The sequence below is a fragment of the Bos indicus genome, chromosome 11, assembly GCF_029378745.1.
Source record: "Bos indicus isolate NIAB-ARS_2022 breed Sahiwal x Tharparkar chromosome 11, NIAB-ARS_B.indTharparkar_mat_pri_1.0, whole genome shotgun sequence".
NCBI classification, from domain to species: domain Eukaryota; kingdom Metazoa; phylum Chordata; class Mammalia; order Artiodactyla; family Bovidae; genus Bos; species Bos indicus.
The window spans coordinates 62,725,139-62,740,575 of NC_091770.1; the positions used below are offsets into that span (position 1 = coordinate 62,725,139).

Below are 15,437 nucleotides of genomic sequence, written 5' to 3' on the forward strand. Positions count from 1 at the left end.
AAGGCTAGATTGTGATTTGAGCCACAGACTTGGGTATAAGTTTAAATGTGATGATAGTTGATAACTTAGTGCACAGAATGTGCCGGGTACTTAAGGTCTGTTATCTAAAATCCTCATAACAGCATTGTAGAGTAGGCACTGCAAGCCGCTTTTTATAGATAGGAAACTGAAGGCTCAGAGAGGGCAAACTCACATAGTTAGTAAACAGGGAAACCAGAACCTAAACCTGGTCTCTGTCTAACTCCAGATCCAAGATCTTGCCCTCATGCCATACTACCTCTTGAGATATATTATATCTATATAAATACAGCCTTATATTTACATCCCAGAATAAGGCAAGGTATTAATAAGCAAAAAAATTTTTTTCTAGAGTAGTATATTTTTAACTATGGTCATATAGTCATTCACTTGTAACATAACTGCTGTTAATCTAAGTATGTTGATTTTCTGAGAAACACTTTTTGACATATAGCATACACACAGCAAAGCACACAAACCGTAAGTGTACAACAGGATGAGTTTTTATAAAAGTATGTGCCAGTATAAATACTACCCAGTGGAGCGATAATAACATTATCTCTGTTAGTGTCCAGCAGGCTCTTCAATGCTGCTCTTCAGTCAGTACTCTACCCCTCCCTATCAGTTCAGTTCAGTCTCTCAGTTGTGTCCGACTCTTTGCAACCCCATGGACCGCAGCACACCAGGCTGTCCATCACCGACTCCCAGAGCTTGCTCATACTCACGTCCATCAAGTCAGTAATGCCATCCAACCAGCTCATCCTCTGTTGTCCCCTTGTCCTCCTGCCTTCAGTCTTTCCCAGCATCAGATAACCACTGTTCTGAATTACCATCATAGATCAGTTTTGTGTCTTTGGAACCGCATAGAAATGGAATCATGCAATGTGTATTTTATATATATATTTATCTGGTTTCTTTTATACATTATGTCTGTAATACTCATCTGTGTTGTTGCATATTAGTAATAATTCATTTCATTGCCATGTTTGCTTATACCGTGGTTTATTTTAACCATTCTGATGATGTACATTTAGGTTATTTTCAGTTAAGAATAAAGTTGTCAAGAACGGTCTTGTGCGTGTCTTTTAGCACATGTAAATACTCGCTTTTGTGGAATATAAACCTGGTATAGTTTTAGTAAGTACTTCTGAGCCGTTCTCCAACTGGGCATACCAGTTTACACTCCCGCCATTAAAGAATGAAAATCCCAGTTGCTCCAGTCTTTGCCATCAGTGGCTATAGTTTAAATTGTTCTAATTTTAGCCATCCTAGTGGGGATGTTGTTGTGTCTTGTTGTGGTTTTAATGTGCATTTTCCTGATGACTTTTCATATGCTTATTCGCTTTTTGGACATCCTCCTTTGTGAAGTACTCTTTTGTCTAAATACTTTGGCCATTTTTCTTTTAGATCGTCTCATATCGATTTGTAGGAATTTTTTGCATATTCTGGGTGTGAGTTCTTTGACAGTTACATGTATTGCAAGTATCTTCCAGACAGTGGCTTGCCTTTTCATTCTCTTAATGTTCTCCTGATGGAAGTTTTTAACCTTGAGTCCAATTTATCAATTTACTCTTTTATGATTGCTGCTTTCTATTGTTTAAAGCACCTTACCTTCCCTGAAGTCATGAAAATAATCTCTTAAATTACCTCCTAGAAGGTTGATTATTTTATCTTTCACATTTAGGCCTACACTCTGTATGGTACTAACTTTTGAGTAAGATATTAGGTAGAATCAAAGATTTTTTTCTCCCAGTTGATGATCTAGCACCATTTGTTGAAAGCCTATTCTTTCCCCCCCACCACTCTGCACTGGCATCTTATCACATGGCCATATAGCTTTAAACAAAGGCTTGGTATCTGGTTAGGTTAAGTCCTCCAACTTTGTGCTTCTTGAGAAACTATTTTTAAATGGGTTGATAGTCTTAAATGATATCGGCCCCATCCCTCTTTTCATTCCGTTGCCTTCCCAAGCCCATCTTGCCACTTGAGCCCAGAGCTTTCAGCCTGGAGACTCAGCATCTTTTTTTTCCCAAGACCATTTCAGACTTGGCTAGAGCTCGTTAGGCAAATGTGGCTCTTCCTCTTGAGAGAGATGAATTCTGAATCACCTTCACTCATTGTACCCCTGTCTTCCTGGCTGCCACTCTGACACAGGGTTGCTCTGACTACCTTTAGGACTACCATGACTACTCAGTCATGAGAGCCTTGTGTAAACTGTGACTTCAGTCTTTCCTAGATATCCCCGTTACTTGTTTACTGTCCTCTAACAGATCTTGGAATCAGCAGACAAGAAAAAGGCAAGTTGAGCATACCCCTCCTTCCCTGCAAAACCCACATGCACACACCCACAAGTGCTTGTTCAGATTGTAAAGAAATTGGATAATAGATAGGACTCCTTGTGTGTGAAGTAAGTAGTTTATTAAGGATGAAGAAATATTTATTGAGGTGGTTGTGTGCCAGGCACAGTATTAATGTCAGCTCATCTATACTTCTGTTCAGTAGAAAGAACTACTTAAAAATCCATATTTTCCTGTGGTTAAAAAAAAATAGTAGATTTGTTTAAGTCAGACTTAATATTTAAATTCATTACACTTAAGCTAAAATGAACAAATATACTTCAGTTAACAAATTTTACTGAATTGGCTTGGGCACAGAAGAATTTTCTGGAAAATTTCAGACCTCCTCCACACTGACTGGTTGGCATTCTTAGCTGAGACCCAGGAGCAGTGGCTCTCTCAGGTTTCTGAAGGGTGAGGTGGACCAGAGCCAAGACCTGCTGACGTGAATGTGCAACCCGTGTTCTTCTCATCAATAGGTGACACAGTTTTGAGGAATGGGGAAACGTTCATAGTCCGGGGGTCTCATAAAGCCTGTCACACCTAAGGAGGAGAGAGAGAATACCTTGCTAAAGTGGGACAAGAAGAAAAACTACTTTCTGTTGTTGGTTACAAAGTTCCTGATTCAGATCTTTGTATTTGCCTTAACATCCCAGTTTGAAGTAAGCCTGAAAACAATAAAATGTTTCATTTTTCAAACAACAGAAAAGGCAGTAGATTAACCATGAACAGATTCTACTTAAACATCACAGATGGTCCTTTACAAATAAAATGTTGTAAGAATGGAAAATGATACAGCACTCTGAAAAATAGTTTGGCAGTTTTTTACCAAACTAAACATGCGCTAACATAAGATCCAGTGATCCTGTGCTTGCTCAGTTATCCCAGAGAAATAAGAACCTGTGTTCACACAGAAACCTATATGTAAATGTCTTTAGCATCTTTATTATAAATACTATTTAAATACACAGTGTATGTATTATTAATGAGTTGGTGATGGACAGGGAAGCCTGGCATGCTGCAGTCCATGTGGTCGCAAAGAGTCAGACATGACTGAGCGACTGAACTGAACCCACTCCAGTATGCATCTACTCAGGCAGTCCTTACCACAACCCCAAGGGACTCTCAGGAGTCTTCAACACCATAGTTCAAGAGCATTAATTCTTCGGCGCTCAGCTTTCTTCACAGTCCAACTCTCACATCCATACATTACCACTGGAAAAACCATAGCTTTGACTAGACGGACCTTTGTCGGCAAAGTAATGTCTCTGCTTTTTAATATGCTGTCTAGGTTGGTCATAACTTTTCTTCCAAGGAGTAAGCGTCTTTTAATTTCATGGCTGTCATCACCATCTGCAGTGATTTTTGGAGCCCAAGAAAATAAAGTCTGTCACTGTTTCCATTGTTTCCCCATCTATTTGCCATGAAGTGATGGGACCGGATGCCATGATTTTAGTTTTCTGAATGTTGAGTTTTAAGCCAGCTTTTTCACTCTCCTCTTTCACTTTCATCAAGAGGCTGTTTAGCTCTTCTTCACTTTCTGCCATAAGGGTGGTATCATCTGCATATCTAAGGTTATTGATATTTCTCCCTGCAGTCTTGATTCCAGATTGTGTTTCATCCAGCCCCGGACCTTAAGTGCATTATACTGAATGAAAAAAGTCAACCACAAAAGGTTACATGCTGTATGATTCTATTTACCTAATACTTTTCATAAAATTAAAGGAGATGTAGAATAGCTTAGTGGTTGCCCAGGGACAGTGTATTAAAAAGCAGAGACATCACTTTGCCATCAAAGGTCCATATATCAAAGCTATGGTTTTTCCAGTAGTCATGTATGAATGTGAGAGTTGGACTGTAAAGAAGGCTGAGTGACAAAAAATTGATGCTTTTGAACTGTGGTGCTGGAGAAGACTCTTGAAACTCCCTTGGACAGCAAGGAGATCAAACTAGTCAATCCTAAAGGAAATCAGCCCAGAATATTCATTGGAAGGACTGATGCTGAAGCTGAACTTCCAACACTTTGGCCACCTGATGCAAAGAGCCAACTCATTGGAAGAGATCCTGATGGTGAGAAAAATTGAGGACAGGAGGAAAAGGGGGATGAAATGGTTGGATGACATCACTGACTCAATGGACATGAGTTTGAACAAACTCCAGGATATAGTGAAGGACAGGGAAGCTTGGCGTGCTGCAGTCCATGGGGTCGCAAAGAGCTGGACACAACTGAGCAACTGAACAACCTCAACAGGGACAGGAATGGGTTGGAAGAGTGGGGGCAGGTCAGTATCTTGATACTGGTGATTACATAGATCTGTACATGGCGTAAAATTGAACTGTCAGATCAGATCATTCGCTCAGTCGTGTCTGACTCTCTGCGATGCCATGAATCGCAGCACGCCAGGCCTCCCTGTCTATCACCAACTCCCGGAGTTCACTCAGACTCACGTCCATCGAGTCAGTGATGCCATCCAGCCATCTCATCCTCTGTCGTCCCCTTCTCCTCTTGCCCCCAATCCCTCCCAACATCAGAGTCTTTTCCAATGAGTCAACTCTTCACATGAGGTGGCCAAAGTACTGGAGTTTCAGCTTTAGCATCATTCCTTCCAAAGAAATCCCAGGGCTGATCTCCTTCAGAATGGACTGGTTGAATCTCCTTGCAGTCCAAGGGACTCTCAAGAGTCTTCTCCAACACCACAGTTCAAAAGCATCAATTCTTCGGTGCTCAGCCTTCTTCACAGTCACAAACACAAAAGAATGCAAGTTTTTTTTTTTTTTTTTAATGGTGAAAACAGAATAAAGGTCTGTAGTTCAGTTGATGGTAATACCAGTGTTTCCAGTTTTGCTATTATGCTAGAACTATCTGAGATGTCACCATTAGAAGGAGCTGGGTGAAGGGTGCACAGGATTTTACCGTTTTTGCAACTTCGTTCATCTATTATTCTTTCAAAGTAAAACGTTTTAAAAAATAAGATATGTTATACACGCACATTCATGGAAGCATGATTCACAGTAGCCAAAATGTGGAACCAACCCATCTGTCCATCAGCAGATGATAGTATCACATACAATAGGATTGTATTCAACCTTAAAAAGAATGCAATTCTGACACATGCTGCAATATGTATAAACCTTGAGGACATCATGGAAAGTGAAGTAAACCAGTTAGAGAAGAACAAATACTGCATGATTCTTCTTACAGGAGGCACCTAGAGTAGTCAAAATTCCTAGAGACAGACAGTGGAATGGTGGCTGCAGGAGCTGGGGGTGGGGATGGAGAATGGGGAGTTGTCATTTAGTAAGTACAAAGGCACTTTGATGTTTTGGAGGATAAAAAAGTTCCAGAGATTGATGCTGGTGATGGTTGTACAACAGTGTCAATACACTTAAAGCCACTGAACCGTACACTTAAAAGTAGTTTAAATTTGGTAAATTTTATGCATATCTGCTGTAATTTTTAATAAAGCATTATTATTGTGTAAGTAACACATTTTATTATAAAATAGGTATATTTAAATGCAAGCATAAATCTCCTGGGATGCTTTTAACTTTTTTCATTTTTCATCTTGCAGTAATCAGAAACTTATAAAAAGTTGCGGGTTTAGTACAAATAAGATTTTTTTTTCCCAGAACAGTTTGAGACTGTTGCCCCATCTCTTCCAAATATTTCAGTGTGTATACTGAGGACTTCTCTTACATAACCACAACACTACCATCAAAATCAAGAAAGCATCAGTGCATTGCTGCTACTCCTTGGGCTCTGTTCAAGTCTCACAGTCATCCAATAATGACCTATATAGAAAGGGGAGCCAGTTGAGAATCAAGTGTAGTATTTACTTGCCACAGCTCTTTTAGTCAACTTCAATCTGGAACAGTTCCAATTTTTCTGTTACTTTCATGGCATTGATACTTTTGAAGATTATTATAGACCAGTTGTTTTATAGATTATCTCTCAATTTGAATTTGTCTGAAGTTTCATCATGAATCGAGTCAGACTGTGTATATTTTGGCAGGGATTCCAGAAAGGAGTCTGTGTCCTCATTGCATCTTATCAGGTGGTGGATGCATGATTTCTGTATTTCTGCTTCTAATGATACTGACTTTGATCACTTAATTTAAGTGTCAGTCTTCACCAAGGGAAAGTTACCCTTGTTCCCTTTGTAATTAAGTATGTTGTGGGGAGGTATTTTGAAGCTGTGCAATATCTTGTTCCTAATCAAACTTTCAATTTATTTATTTACATGTTTATATCCATGAGGGCTGATAGTTTATTATTTTATTCAGTGACTTATAATCCATCATCATCTTTATTTTGATCCTGAAGTTGTCCCTGATTTAAACAGTAGTAATCCGTTCAAGCTGGTTTTTGTGTCCTTTTGACATGTCTGCATCATTATGATTGCTTTTAAATTTAAAAAAGGAATTATATTAAAAAGATTCAGAAGGATCCTATTTTAATGATATGGCATAATTTGCTTAAGTAATCCCTCTGGAGCGTTTTAACGAAAAAAAAAAAATAGAGTTCACATAGTATAGCCAAATTGCCTTCTGTATGTGTGTGCAAGTGTCCCTTTCTCCACACTTTAACAATTGGAGAATATTTTTAAACACTAGGAACTTCATAATTATAGGGAAACTGTTAGAGGCCAAATGACCTTGTACACCCAGCATTAGAAGGAGTTATCAGGAAGCTCAACAAGGGAAGAAAATAGAATTTATGTGTATCTTTTACTGTGTGTATGATTTTCTCTTTAAATCGTCAGGGAAAAAAAAGTATCTTGGAACTAAAGCAGTTATTTCCTTCTTCATAATGCTGATTTTGTAAGGTACACAATTTAAAGTAGATACATTACAATGGGATCTTTTTTCTTCTGACTTGCTTATTTCTCTCAGCACTGACCAGTCATTAACCTAAAGATCTTTTTGTATTCTGAAGCCATTTTCTGCTAACCAGCTATAACTCAGTAAAGTTGCTTATCAGTGAGCCTCATTTTCCTCCTCTCTGAATCAAATTATGTGGTTTATAAGGCACCTTCTCTCTAAAACTGGAAGATCTTAAGAAATTTTATCCTGAGAGTTGAAAGAATTTATTGTTGTTATCTTGCAAAACTGGTTAAATTTTGTAGTAAACAATTTCCTCTTGTGTCTAACTTGACAACTGTGAGGATCAATTTATTGTTTATGGGCTGTTTTATTCTAGGACTTTGATATTAATCTTCCCTTTCCTTTTACTGATAAGTCTGTCTTGTGACACTTTTGACTGTTTAGTACAGAGGAAAATAATAACTCATACACAGATTCCATTTAAGAATTGAATGTGTAAAAAAAAAAAAAAGGAGATATCATAAACTAACAGGCCTGGGAAGAATTATTCAAGAAATGTGACTGTGATAATTGCTAGTTACAAAAAAATTCACTTAGACCTTTGCTTTAGACCATATGCCAAAATAAATTGTAAATTTATTAAATGTAAAAAAAAAACCCCTGTAAAATAGAAGAAAATAAAAGTGAATATTTATTAAATTTAAAATTTAAGCCTTTATGACAGCAAAATAATGAAGAAAACTACTAATGGAAAATCAATTTGACCCCTTAAAAGTTAACTTGGGAAGACAGTTTGGCTTATAACATTAATTACACACTTACCATGTGACCCAGCCTTTGCACTCCTGAGTATTCATCTTAAAGAAATGAGGACTCATGTTCACATAACAATCTGTACACAAATGTTCATAGCAGCTTTACTCGTAGTTGTAAAAATACTGAAAATAACCTAGATGTCTTACATGGAGTAAATGGAAAAACAAACTGTGGTGACATCTATATAGTGGAATCAGTTCATTTCACTTGCTCAGTTGCATCTGACTCTTTGTGACCCCATGAATTGCAGCATGCCAGGCCTCCCTGTCCATCACCAACTCCCGGAGTTTACTCAAACTCAGGTCCATCGAGTTGGTGATGCCATCCAGCCATCTCATCCTCTGTCGTCCCCTTCTCCTCCTGCCCCCAATCCCTCCCATCATCAGGGTCTTTTCCAGTGAGTCAACTCTCGCATGAGGTGGCTAAAGTATTGAGGTTTCAGCTTTAACATCATTCCTTCCAATGAACACCCAGGACTGATCTCCTTCAGAATGGACTGGTTGGATCTCCTTGCAGTCCAAGGGACTCTCAAGAGTCTTCTCCAACACCACAGTTCAAAAGCATCAATTCTTCGGCACTCAGCTTTCTTCACAGTCCAACTCACATCCATACATGACCACTGGAAAAACCATAGCCTTGACTAGACGGACCTTTGTTGGCAAAGTAATGTCTCTGCTTTTGAATATGCTATCTAGGTTGGTCATAACTTTCCTTCCAAGGAGTAAGTGTCTTTTAATTTCATGGCTGCAGTCACCGTCTGCAGTGATTTTGGAGCCCAAAAAAATAAAGTCTGACACTGTTTCCCCATCTATTTACCATGAAGTGATGGGACCAGATGCCATGATCTTCGTTTTCTGAATGTTGAGCTTTAAGCCAACTTTTTCACTCTCCTCTTTCACTTTCATCAAGAGGCTGTTTAGTTCCTCTTCACTTTCTGCCATAAGGGTGGTGTCATCTGCATATCTGAGGTTATTGATATTTCTCCCGGCAATCTTGATTCCAGCTTGTACTTCTTCCAGCCCAGCGTTTCTCATGATGTACTCTGCATTTAAGTTAAATAGTGGAATGCTACTTAGCAATAAAAAGGAATTAACTGTGGACACATACAACAACATGGATGGATCTTGAGGGCATTAAGGAGAGTGAAAAAGCCAACTTCACAGGGTTACATATTACATAATTCCATTTAGATAACACTCTTGACATAGCAAAATTATAATGATGGAGAACAGATTAGTAGTTTCCAACAGTTTGGGTTTATGGAAGGGCATGACTATTTAGGGATTACACAAAGGACTTTATACTGATATTATTGAACTATTTTTGCAACAGTTCTAACCCCAATTATAGTGACAGTGAAATCTAATCTGCACGTATAATCAGTTTCATAAAACTGCGCAGACACCCTAAGAGAGGAAAAGTGATGAAATCTAAACAAGGTCTGTAGCTGATTTAATAGGTTATACGGATGTCGGTTTCAGGATTTGATCGTGTACTGTTGTTTACCGTATTCTTACTGAGGGAAACTGGGTGAGAGCATATGTGAGAACTCTGTACTATTTTTACAACTTCTTGTGAGTCCTAAGCAATTTCAAAATGGAAAGTTATAAAAAATTAAACTATGGTATATTCAGGTAATGGAATATTATTCAATAGTTTAAGAAAATAAATTTTTCAAGCCATGAAAAGACATGGAGGAAGAACCTTCAATACATATTACTAGGTGAAAGAAGCCAATCATACAGTATATACAAGCTACATACTCTATAAGTCTAATTAAATAACATTCTAGTAAAAGCAGAACTATGGAGACAGTAAGAAAATCAGTGGTTGCCAGGGTAGGGGAGAGGGACAGATGAATAGAGGAGGTGGAACACAGGATTTGAGGGACAGTGAAACTATTCTGTGTAATACTGTACTGGTAGATGCATGTCTTTATGTATTTGTCCAAACTCAGAATGTATAGCACCAAGAATGAACCCTAATATGAACTATGGACTTTGGGAAATAATGATGCGTCAGTGTAGGTTCATCAGTTGTAACAAATTTACCACTTTGGTAGAAGATGTTCATAACAGAGGAGACTGTGCAAATTAATGGGAGTAGGATCCGTATGGGAAGTTTCTATATCTTCTGCTCAATTCTGTTGTGAACCTGAAGCTTCTCTGAAAAAATAAAGTCTTTAAAATCAGAAAAAATTAACTTGAGTCAGAAATAAACATTGAAAAGCAAATTGAGGAAAATATTTGCAGTCATTATGAGAGACAGAATTTTCATTTTATTTATAAAGAATTCCTACAAATCCACAAGGCAAGCCCTGAATCCCCAGTGAACTAGAAGGAGAGTCTAAGAGAACAAGCATGTGCCCCAAGAGAGACTCTTATAGATGTACTTTTGTAAGTGTTTATTTGAAATTTTCTGGAATCCTCAGATTCAGTAATATGCTACCAATGCCCTTGGAAACGTACAGTGTAAAAGCTGTTTTGTTTTGGTTTTTTTGCCATTATATTATAGCTGTGTAATCTTACCTAAGATAAAAATAGTTGTTTTTTTTTAGGTTTTTTAAAAATTTTTAAATTTTGAAAATTCAATTTTTAATTGAAGGATAATTGCTTTACAGAAAAATAGTTTAAAAAATAAAAAGCAGAGCACTGTAAATTTACACTGTTTTGAAGTTTCTTTGAGAGAATTCTGAATGACTTTGTTGTATGTAATCTGTTCCCTAAAAAGAAATCTTTTTTTTTTTTTTTCCAGGTATAAATTAAGTATTGAAAGCAATTGAACAATGGAGCCAGACATCATTCGAATGTACTCTTCGTCCCCACCACCACTAGACAACGGAGCTGAGGATGATGATGACGATGAATTTGGGGAATTTGGTGGGTTTTCTGAAGTTAGCCCTTCTGGTGTAGGGTTTGTTGATTTTGATACACCAGATTACACTCGTCCCAAGGAAGAGTTTGTACCTTCAAACCATTTTATGCCAATTCATGATTTCTCAGAAAATGTAGATAGCCTTACAAGCTTTAAGTCCATTAAAAATAGTAACGATAAAGACATCACTGCTGAACTTTCTTCTCCTGTGAAAGGACAGTCTGATGTTTTACTTTCTACCACCAGCAAAGAAATAATTTCATCTAAAACTTTAGATACTTCCATTGATGGCATAGAAAGTCCACGAGATAAAGAAGTGGAGCAGAGACAGAATGTTGGAACACCTGAAAGTTTCTCTCCAGGAGATTTTAGAACTGACCTGAATGTTGTTCATCAGAACAAGCAGTTAGAGAGCTGCAATGGTGAAAAGCCGCCTTGTCTGGAGATTCTAACAAATGGGTTTGCAGTGTTGGAAACTGTAAATCCTCAGGGAACAGATGATCTGGACGCTGCAGCTGATTCAAAAGGACGAAAGCCTCTTAGCACTTACAGTACTGAGTATAATTTAGACTATGCACCTAGTCCTGCTGAGGAATTTGCAGATTTTGCCACATTTTCCAGAAAAGAAAGGATACAACTAGAAGAAATAGAATGTGCAGTTTTAAATGATGAGGCACTAACCATTCAGGAAAACAAAATTAATAGAGTCAATGAACTGAATTCTATAAAAGAAGTGTCTTTGGATAGAAGCTGTGATGATAAAGGAGACACTGCTAGAAAGGATCAGGTTTGTGTTTCAAAAATAAGCGTAGCGAGTGACAGGGGTTTCAGCAGGGGAAAGCAAGGCCTTCCCACATTGCAACAAGATGAATTTTTCAATTCAAGTGTTCAGTCAGAGGCTTGGAGTTTGGCAGACCCAGCTGAAAATTCAGAAGCCAGTAGGAGAGAACAATGTAAAATTGAGGAAAATCTTGATATATTCACTTCTAAATGTTCTGATCTGTGCATGGTTTCTACTAAAACTTTGGATGCAGATGATGAAGTTGGTTCTTCCAAAGAAGAAATTAGAGGGTTTACTGACTCCCAGAGCCTCAGCTTTGATCCTACAGAAGAAAATGTTTTAGATGATTCTGTGAGTGTAAAAAATGGTGATAGTAGTAATGACTTTGTGACTTGCAACGATACCATTGAGGATGATTTTGGTGACTTTGGCACAGCCAGTGGCACAACTCCACCTTTTGTTACTGCTGGTACACAAGACTCAATGAGTGATGTCACTTTTGAAGAGTCCTCAGAGCACTTTCCACATTTGAGTGAACCAGGTGATGACTTTGGAGAATTCGGGGAATCAAATACTGTCTCTTGCCAAGAGGAAATTATATTTACTGAGTCAGACCTAAAAGAGACTTCTGATAGTTTATCAGAGGGATGCAGTTTGGCAAGAAAACCTACTGGGACAGGCACTGAACCTATTTCAAAACTGGAAATTGGGCAAGAAGGTGAGTTTGAAGACTTTGATTCTGTGCCAAATATTCAAGATGACTGCAGTGCTTTTCAAGACTCAGATGATTTTGCGGACTTCAGTTCAGCTGGTCCTAACCGGGTTGTAGATTGGAATGCTTTTGAGGATGAACAGAAAGATAGCTGTTCCTGGGCTGCTTTTGGAGACCAGCAAGCCACTGAATCTCATCATCGAAAGGAAGCCTGGCAGTCACATAGGACAGATGGAAAGATTGATACTCCGGGAACCCCCAAAGTGCACAGTGTCTCCTTAGCAGCTTCCAAAGGAGCAGTTGCTGGTGGTCATTTACACGAAACAACCACTTCAGTTCAGGTATTTACTGATTTTTCTCTGTTTTGTATAACAATGCTGTGGAGGTCTGTAATTCAGCTTTTCAAAGAGCATTTTGTAATTGGGTACCTGTTAAAGGAGTCTCTTTATGATACATAATATTTGCCAGATTTGTAGATTAGTTACATGTTTCACAATCACTTGATTAAAGAGACATTCCTATAATAATGCTTGGTAAGATTTTTCTTTATCTGTTTCTTTAATATTTATAGAAATTCATCAACTTAGTTTTTTGGTAGATATAAATACCACTTATGTAAAAATTCATTAATTAGCTAATGAACTATTCCACCAAATCCTTCAGTTTCTACCTTAAGAGTGATTTTACAAGGTTAAACTAAGATTTAAGCTTCAGAAAATAATCTCTTAATTTTGTCTAGGACAAATTTTGATTGTAGACAAGAGCAAGCAGAATTTGAAACCTCAGTCTGTGCTGAAGGCTATAGGGACTTGAAGGTTAGAAAAAGGATTTGAAAAAAGCAGATTTGGGCCTCAGAGTTTAATAGCTAATAAAAGACCTGGGATGAGGCTGTGAGATAAATTAAGGGTTAGACATAGAACAAGAGGGCTTCCCTGGTTGCTCAGATGGTAAAGAATCTATCTGCAATGCAGGAGACCGGTGTTGGATCCCTGGGTTGGGAAGATTCCCTGGAGAAGGGAATGGCAACCCACTCCAGTATTCTTGCCTGGGAAATCCCATGGACAGAGGTGCCTAGTGGGCTACAGTCTATGGGGTCGCAAAGAGTAGGACACAACTGAGGGTTAGACCTAGGACAGGAAACAGCCATACCTTGACTTAATGTGACTGTTTATTTGCTTAAAATTTCTTGCAAATGTGTGTTTATGTTTACTTTTCTTAGGAATTAGCCTTGTCAGGGAGAATATTTGTACCCCTTAGCCCTTGTCCTTTATCTTTTTCTGGTCCAGAATTTCATAGAAGATTCATTAAGGTTTATTTTGACCTAAAGTAGCCCCTAAAGTAGAGGTGCAGTATGTTATTCAGATTGTTCCGCAGTCCTGAGTTGTACCCTGTGCTACATTTAACCTTTCCTCAACCCTAGGAGTGTAGAAGAGAGCATTTCCTTGAAAATCACTGCTTTTTATTGATACATGTATTATTACCAAGTATTAACTTGGTCCACAGGCCTATTTTAAAGATACTGAGAATCAGAATCAACAAATTCTTCAGTTATCTTTTGCTAAGCAAACCATTTTCAATTGAAAATATTTCCGAAGTCTGGTTAATTGAAATGGTTATACATCATTGCTTTGATATCTCTAATACATTAAGATTTTATAGAAATTATGGTACCACCCATTGGAGTGCACAACGGATCACTTTTCATTTGACATTGAGTGTCTGAATAGCTTAATTTGCTAATTCTGTTATTACATGGTTTGGCTAATATGTATTATTCTTGTTGAGTAATTCATTATTGAATTCATTATTGAGGCAGAAGCTTACAATTTTAAACAAAGAGTGAATTAATTATATAACGCAAAGCAAAGACTATTGGTTTTTGACCTAATCCTTTCCCTGTTTACTTTCATCTTACTAGAGTATAGGGTGACACTGGTATTGGATGGTCTTTAATTTATAACCTTAGAACTTTAAACATTGTCATTATATAATGAATTTTTAAAGTATAACCACTTAAAAAAGGATTTTTTTTTTGCAACCTATGAACTGATTAGTTATTTATGTATAATTTGATAACTAGATATACTAGGAGGAAATAAAGTACATGGGCTTTATGGAATCTTACAGATCTGAGTTCGAATTTTGACTCAGTGTCATATAGCATTATGATTTTGGACAAACTACTTCTGAACTCAGTTGTCTATAAAAAGTAGATAATATCTGTTGCAGCAGACTTTTGTGAAGATAAAAGGACAGTAAATCTTTTAATGAGTGAAAAAAATACACTGAAAAATAAGAATCTTGTAGTATGGTTCTGTTTTGTAAAAATAAAACACAAATGGTATAGATATAGCAGGATGCATTGACTTCCTGAGATTTGTCTGGTTCCATCCTCAAGCTTTTCTTTTTGCTGAATGGGTTATGCAAAATGAGCAAAACTTGGAGATGGATGTTGGAAAGGAGAAACTGCTGGAAGTGGGGCTAGAAGAGGAATTTGGAAAGGAATTGAGTTGGGGAGATGGAAAGTGACTTTCATCCTTATCCTGCTATTGTGAAGGAGGCCTGTGACCTGTAATTTCTTCCTTTTTCAGAATCTGCTGAAATGCACATTAATCTAGTTCTCTTAGAGAGGAATAGATTTACTAATATTTATCCTAAAATCTTTATCCTAGCTGCTACCATGTAATGGGGGACAGCGCAGAAATCCTCACATATTAATGTAAACATTGGGTTTTTTTTTTTAATTGTAAGTTGTAAAACTTTGATTGTAGATTGAATCTTACCAAGATACAGCAATTCTGTCCTGAACAGAGTGCCATCAAAGTGTACTTTGACAGAATGTTGTGAGAGTCTTTTAGAATTCAGAGCTCAGTTAATGCAATTAAGCAAACACAGGCAACAGTTCATTGTTTGTGAAGTCAGACAAATGATATAGTTGTTATTTGAAATTTCTTTGACTTTTCACTATCTATGTGACATTGTCCAGGTCCCTATTTTTAGTACTTTCCTTTTTTCAGCCTACAAAGGGATATCTTAACATTTTAATAAAATATATCTTTCCTAGATTGAGACAATC

At 37.5% G+C, this 15,437-nt stretch overlaps 1 protein-coding gene across 3 annotated transcripts in view; it reads left to right on the top strand.

Annotated features, from left to right (window-relative positions):
• AFTPH (aftiphilin) overlaps window positions 1-15,437 on the top strand; it is a 74,561-nt gene that overhangs the window by 23,509 nt on the left and 35,615 nt on the right. For all 3 annotated transcript variants that reach the window (XR_011569302.1, XM_019970392.2, XM_070798877.1), the window contains exon 2: window positions 10,749-12,702. Coding sequence is in view for 2 of the 3 variants with exons in the window: in XM_019970392.2 (XP_019825951.2) it covers window positions 10,780-12,702 (1,923 nt within the window). In the remaining variant the exon portion in view is untranslated. The remainder of the gene's footprint in view (window positions 1-10,748; window positions 12,703-15,437) is intronic.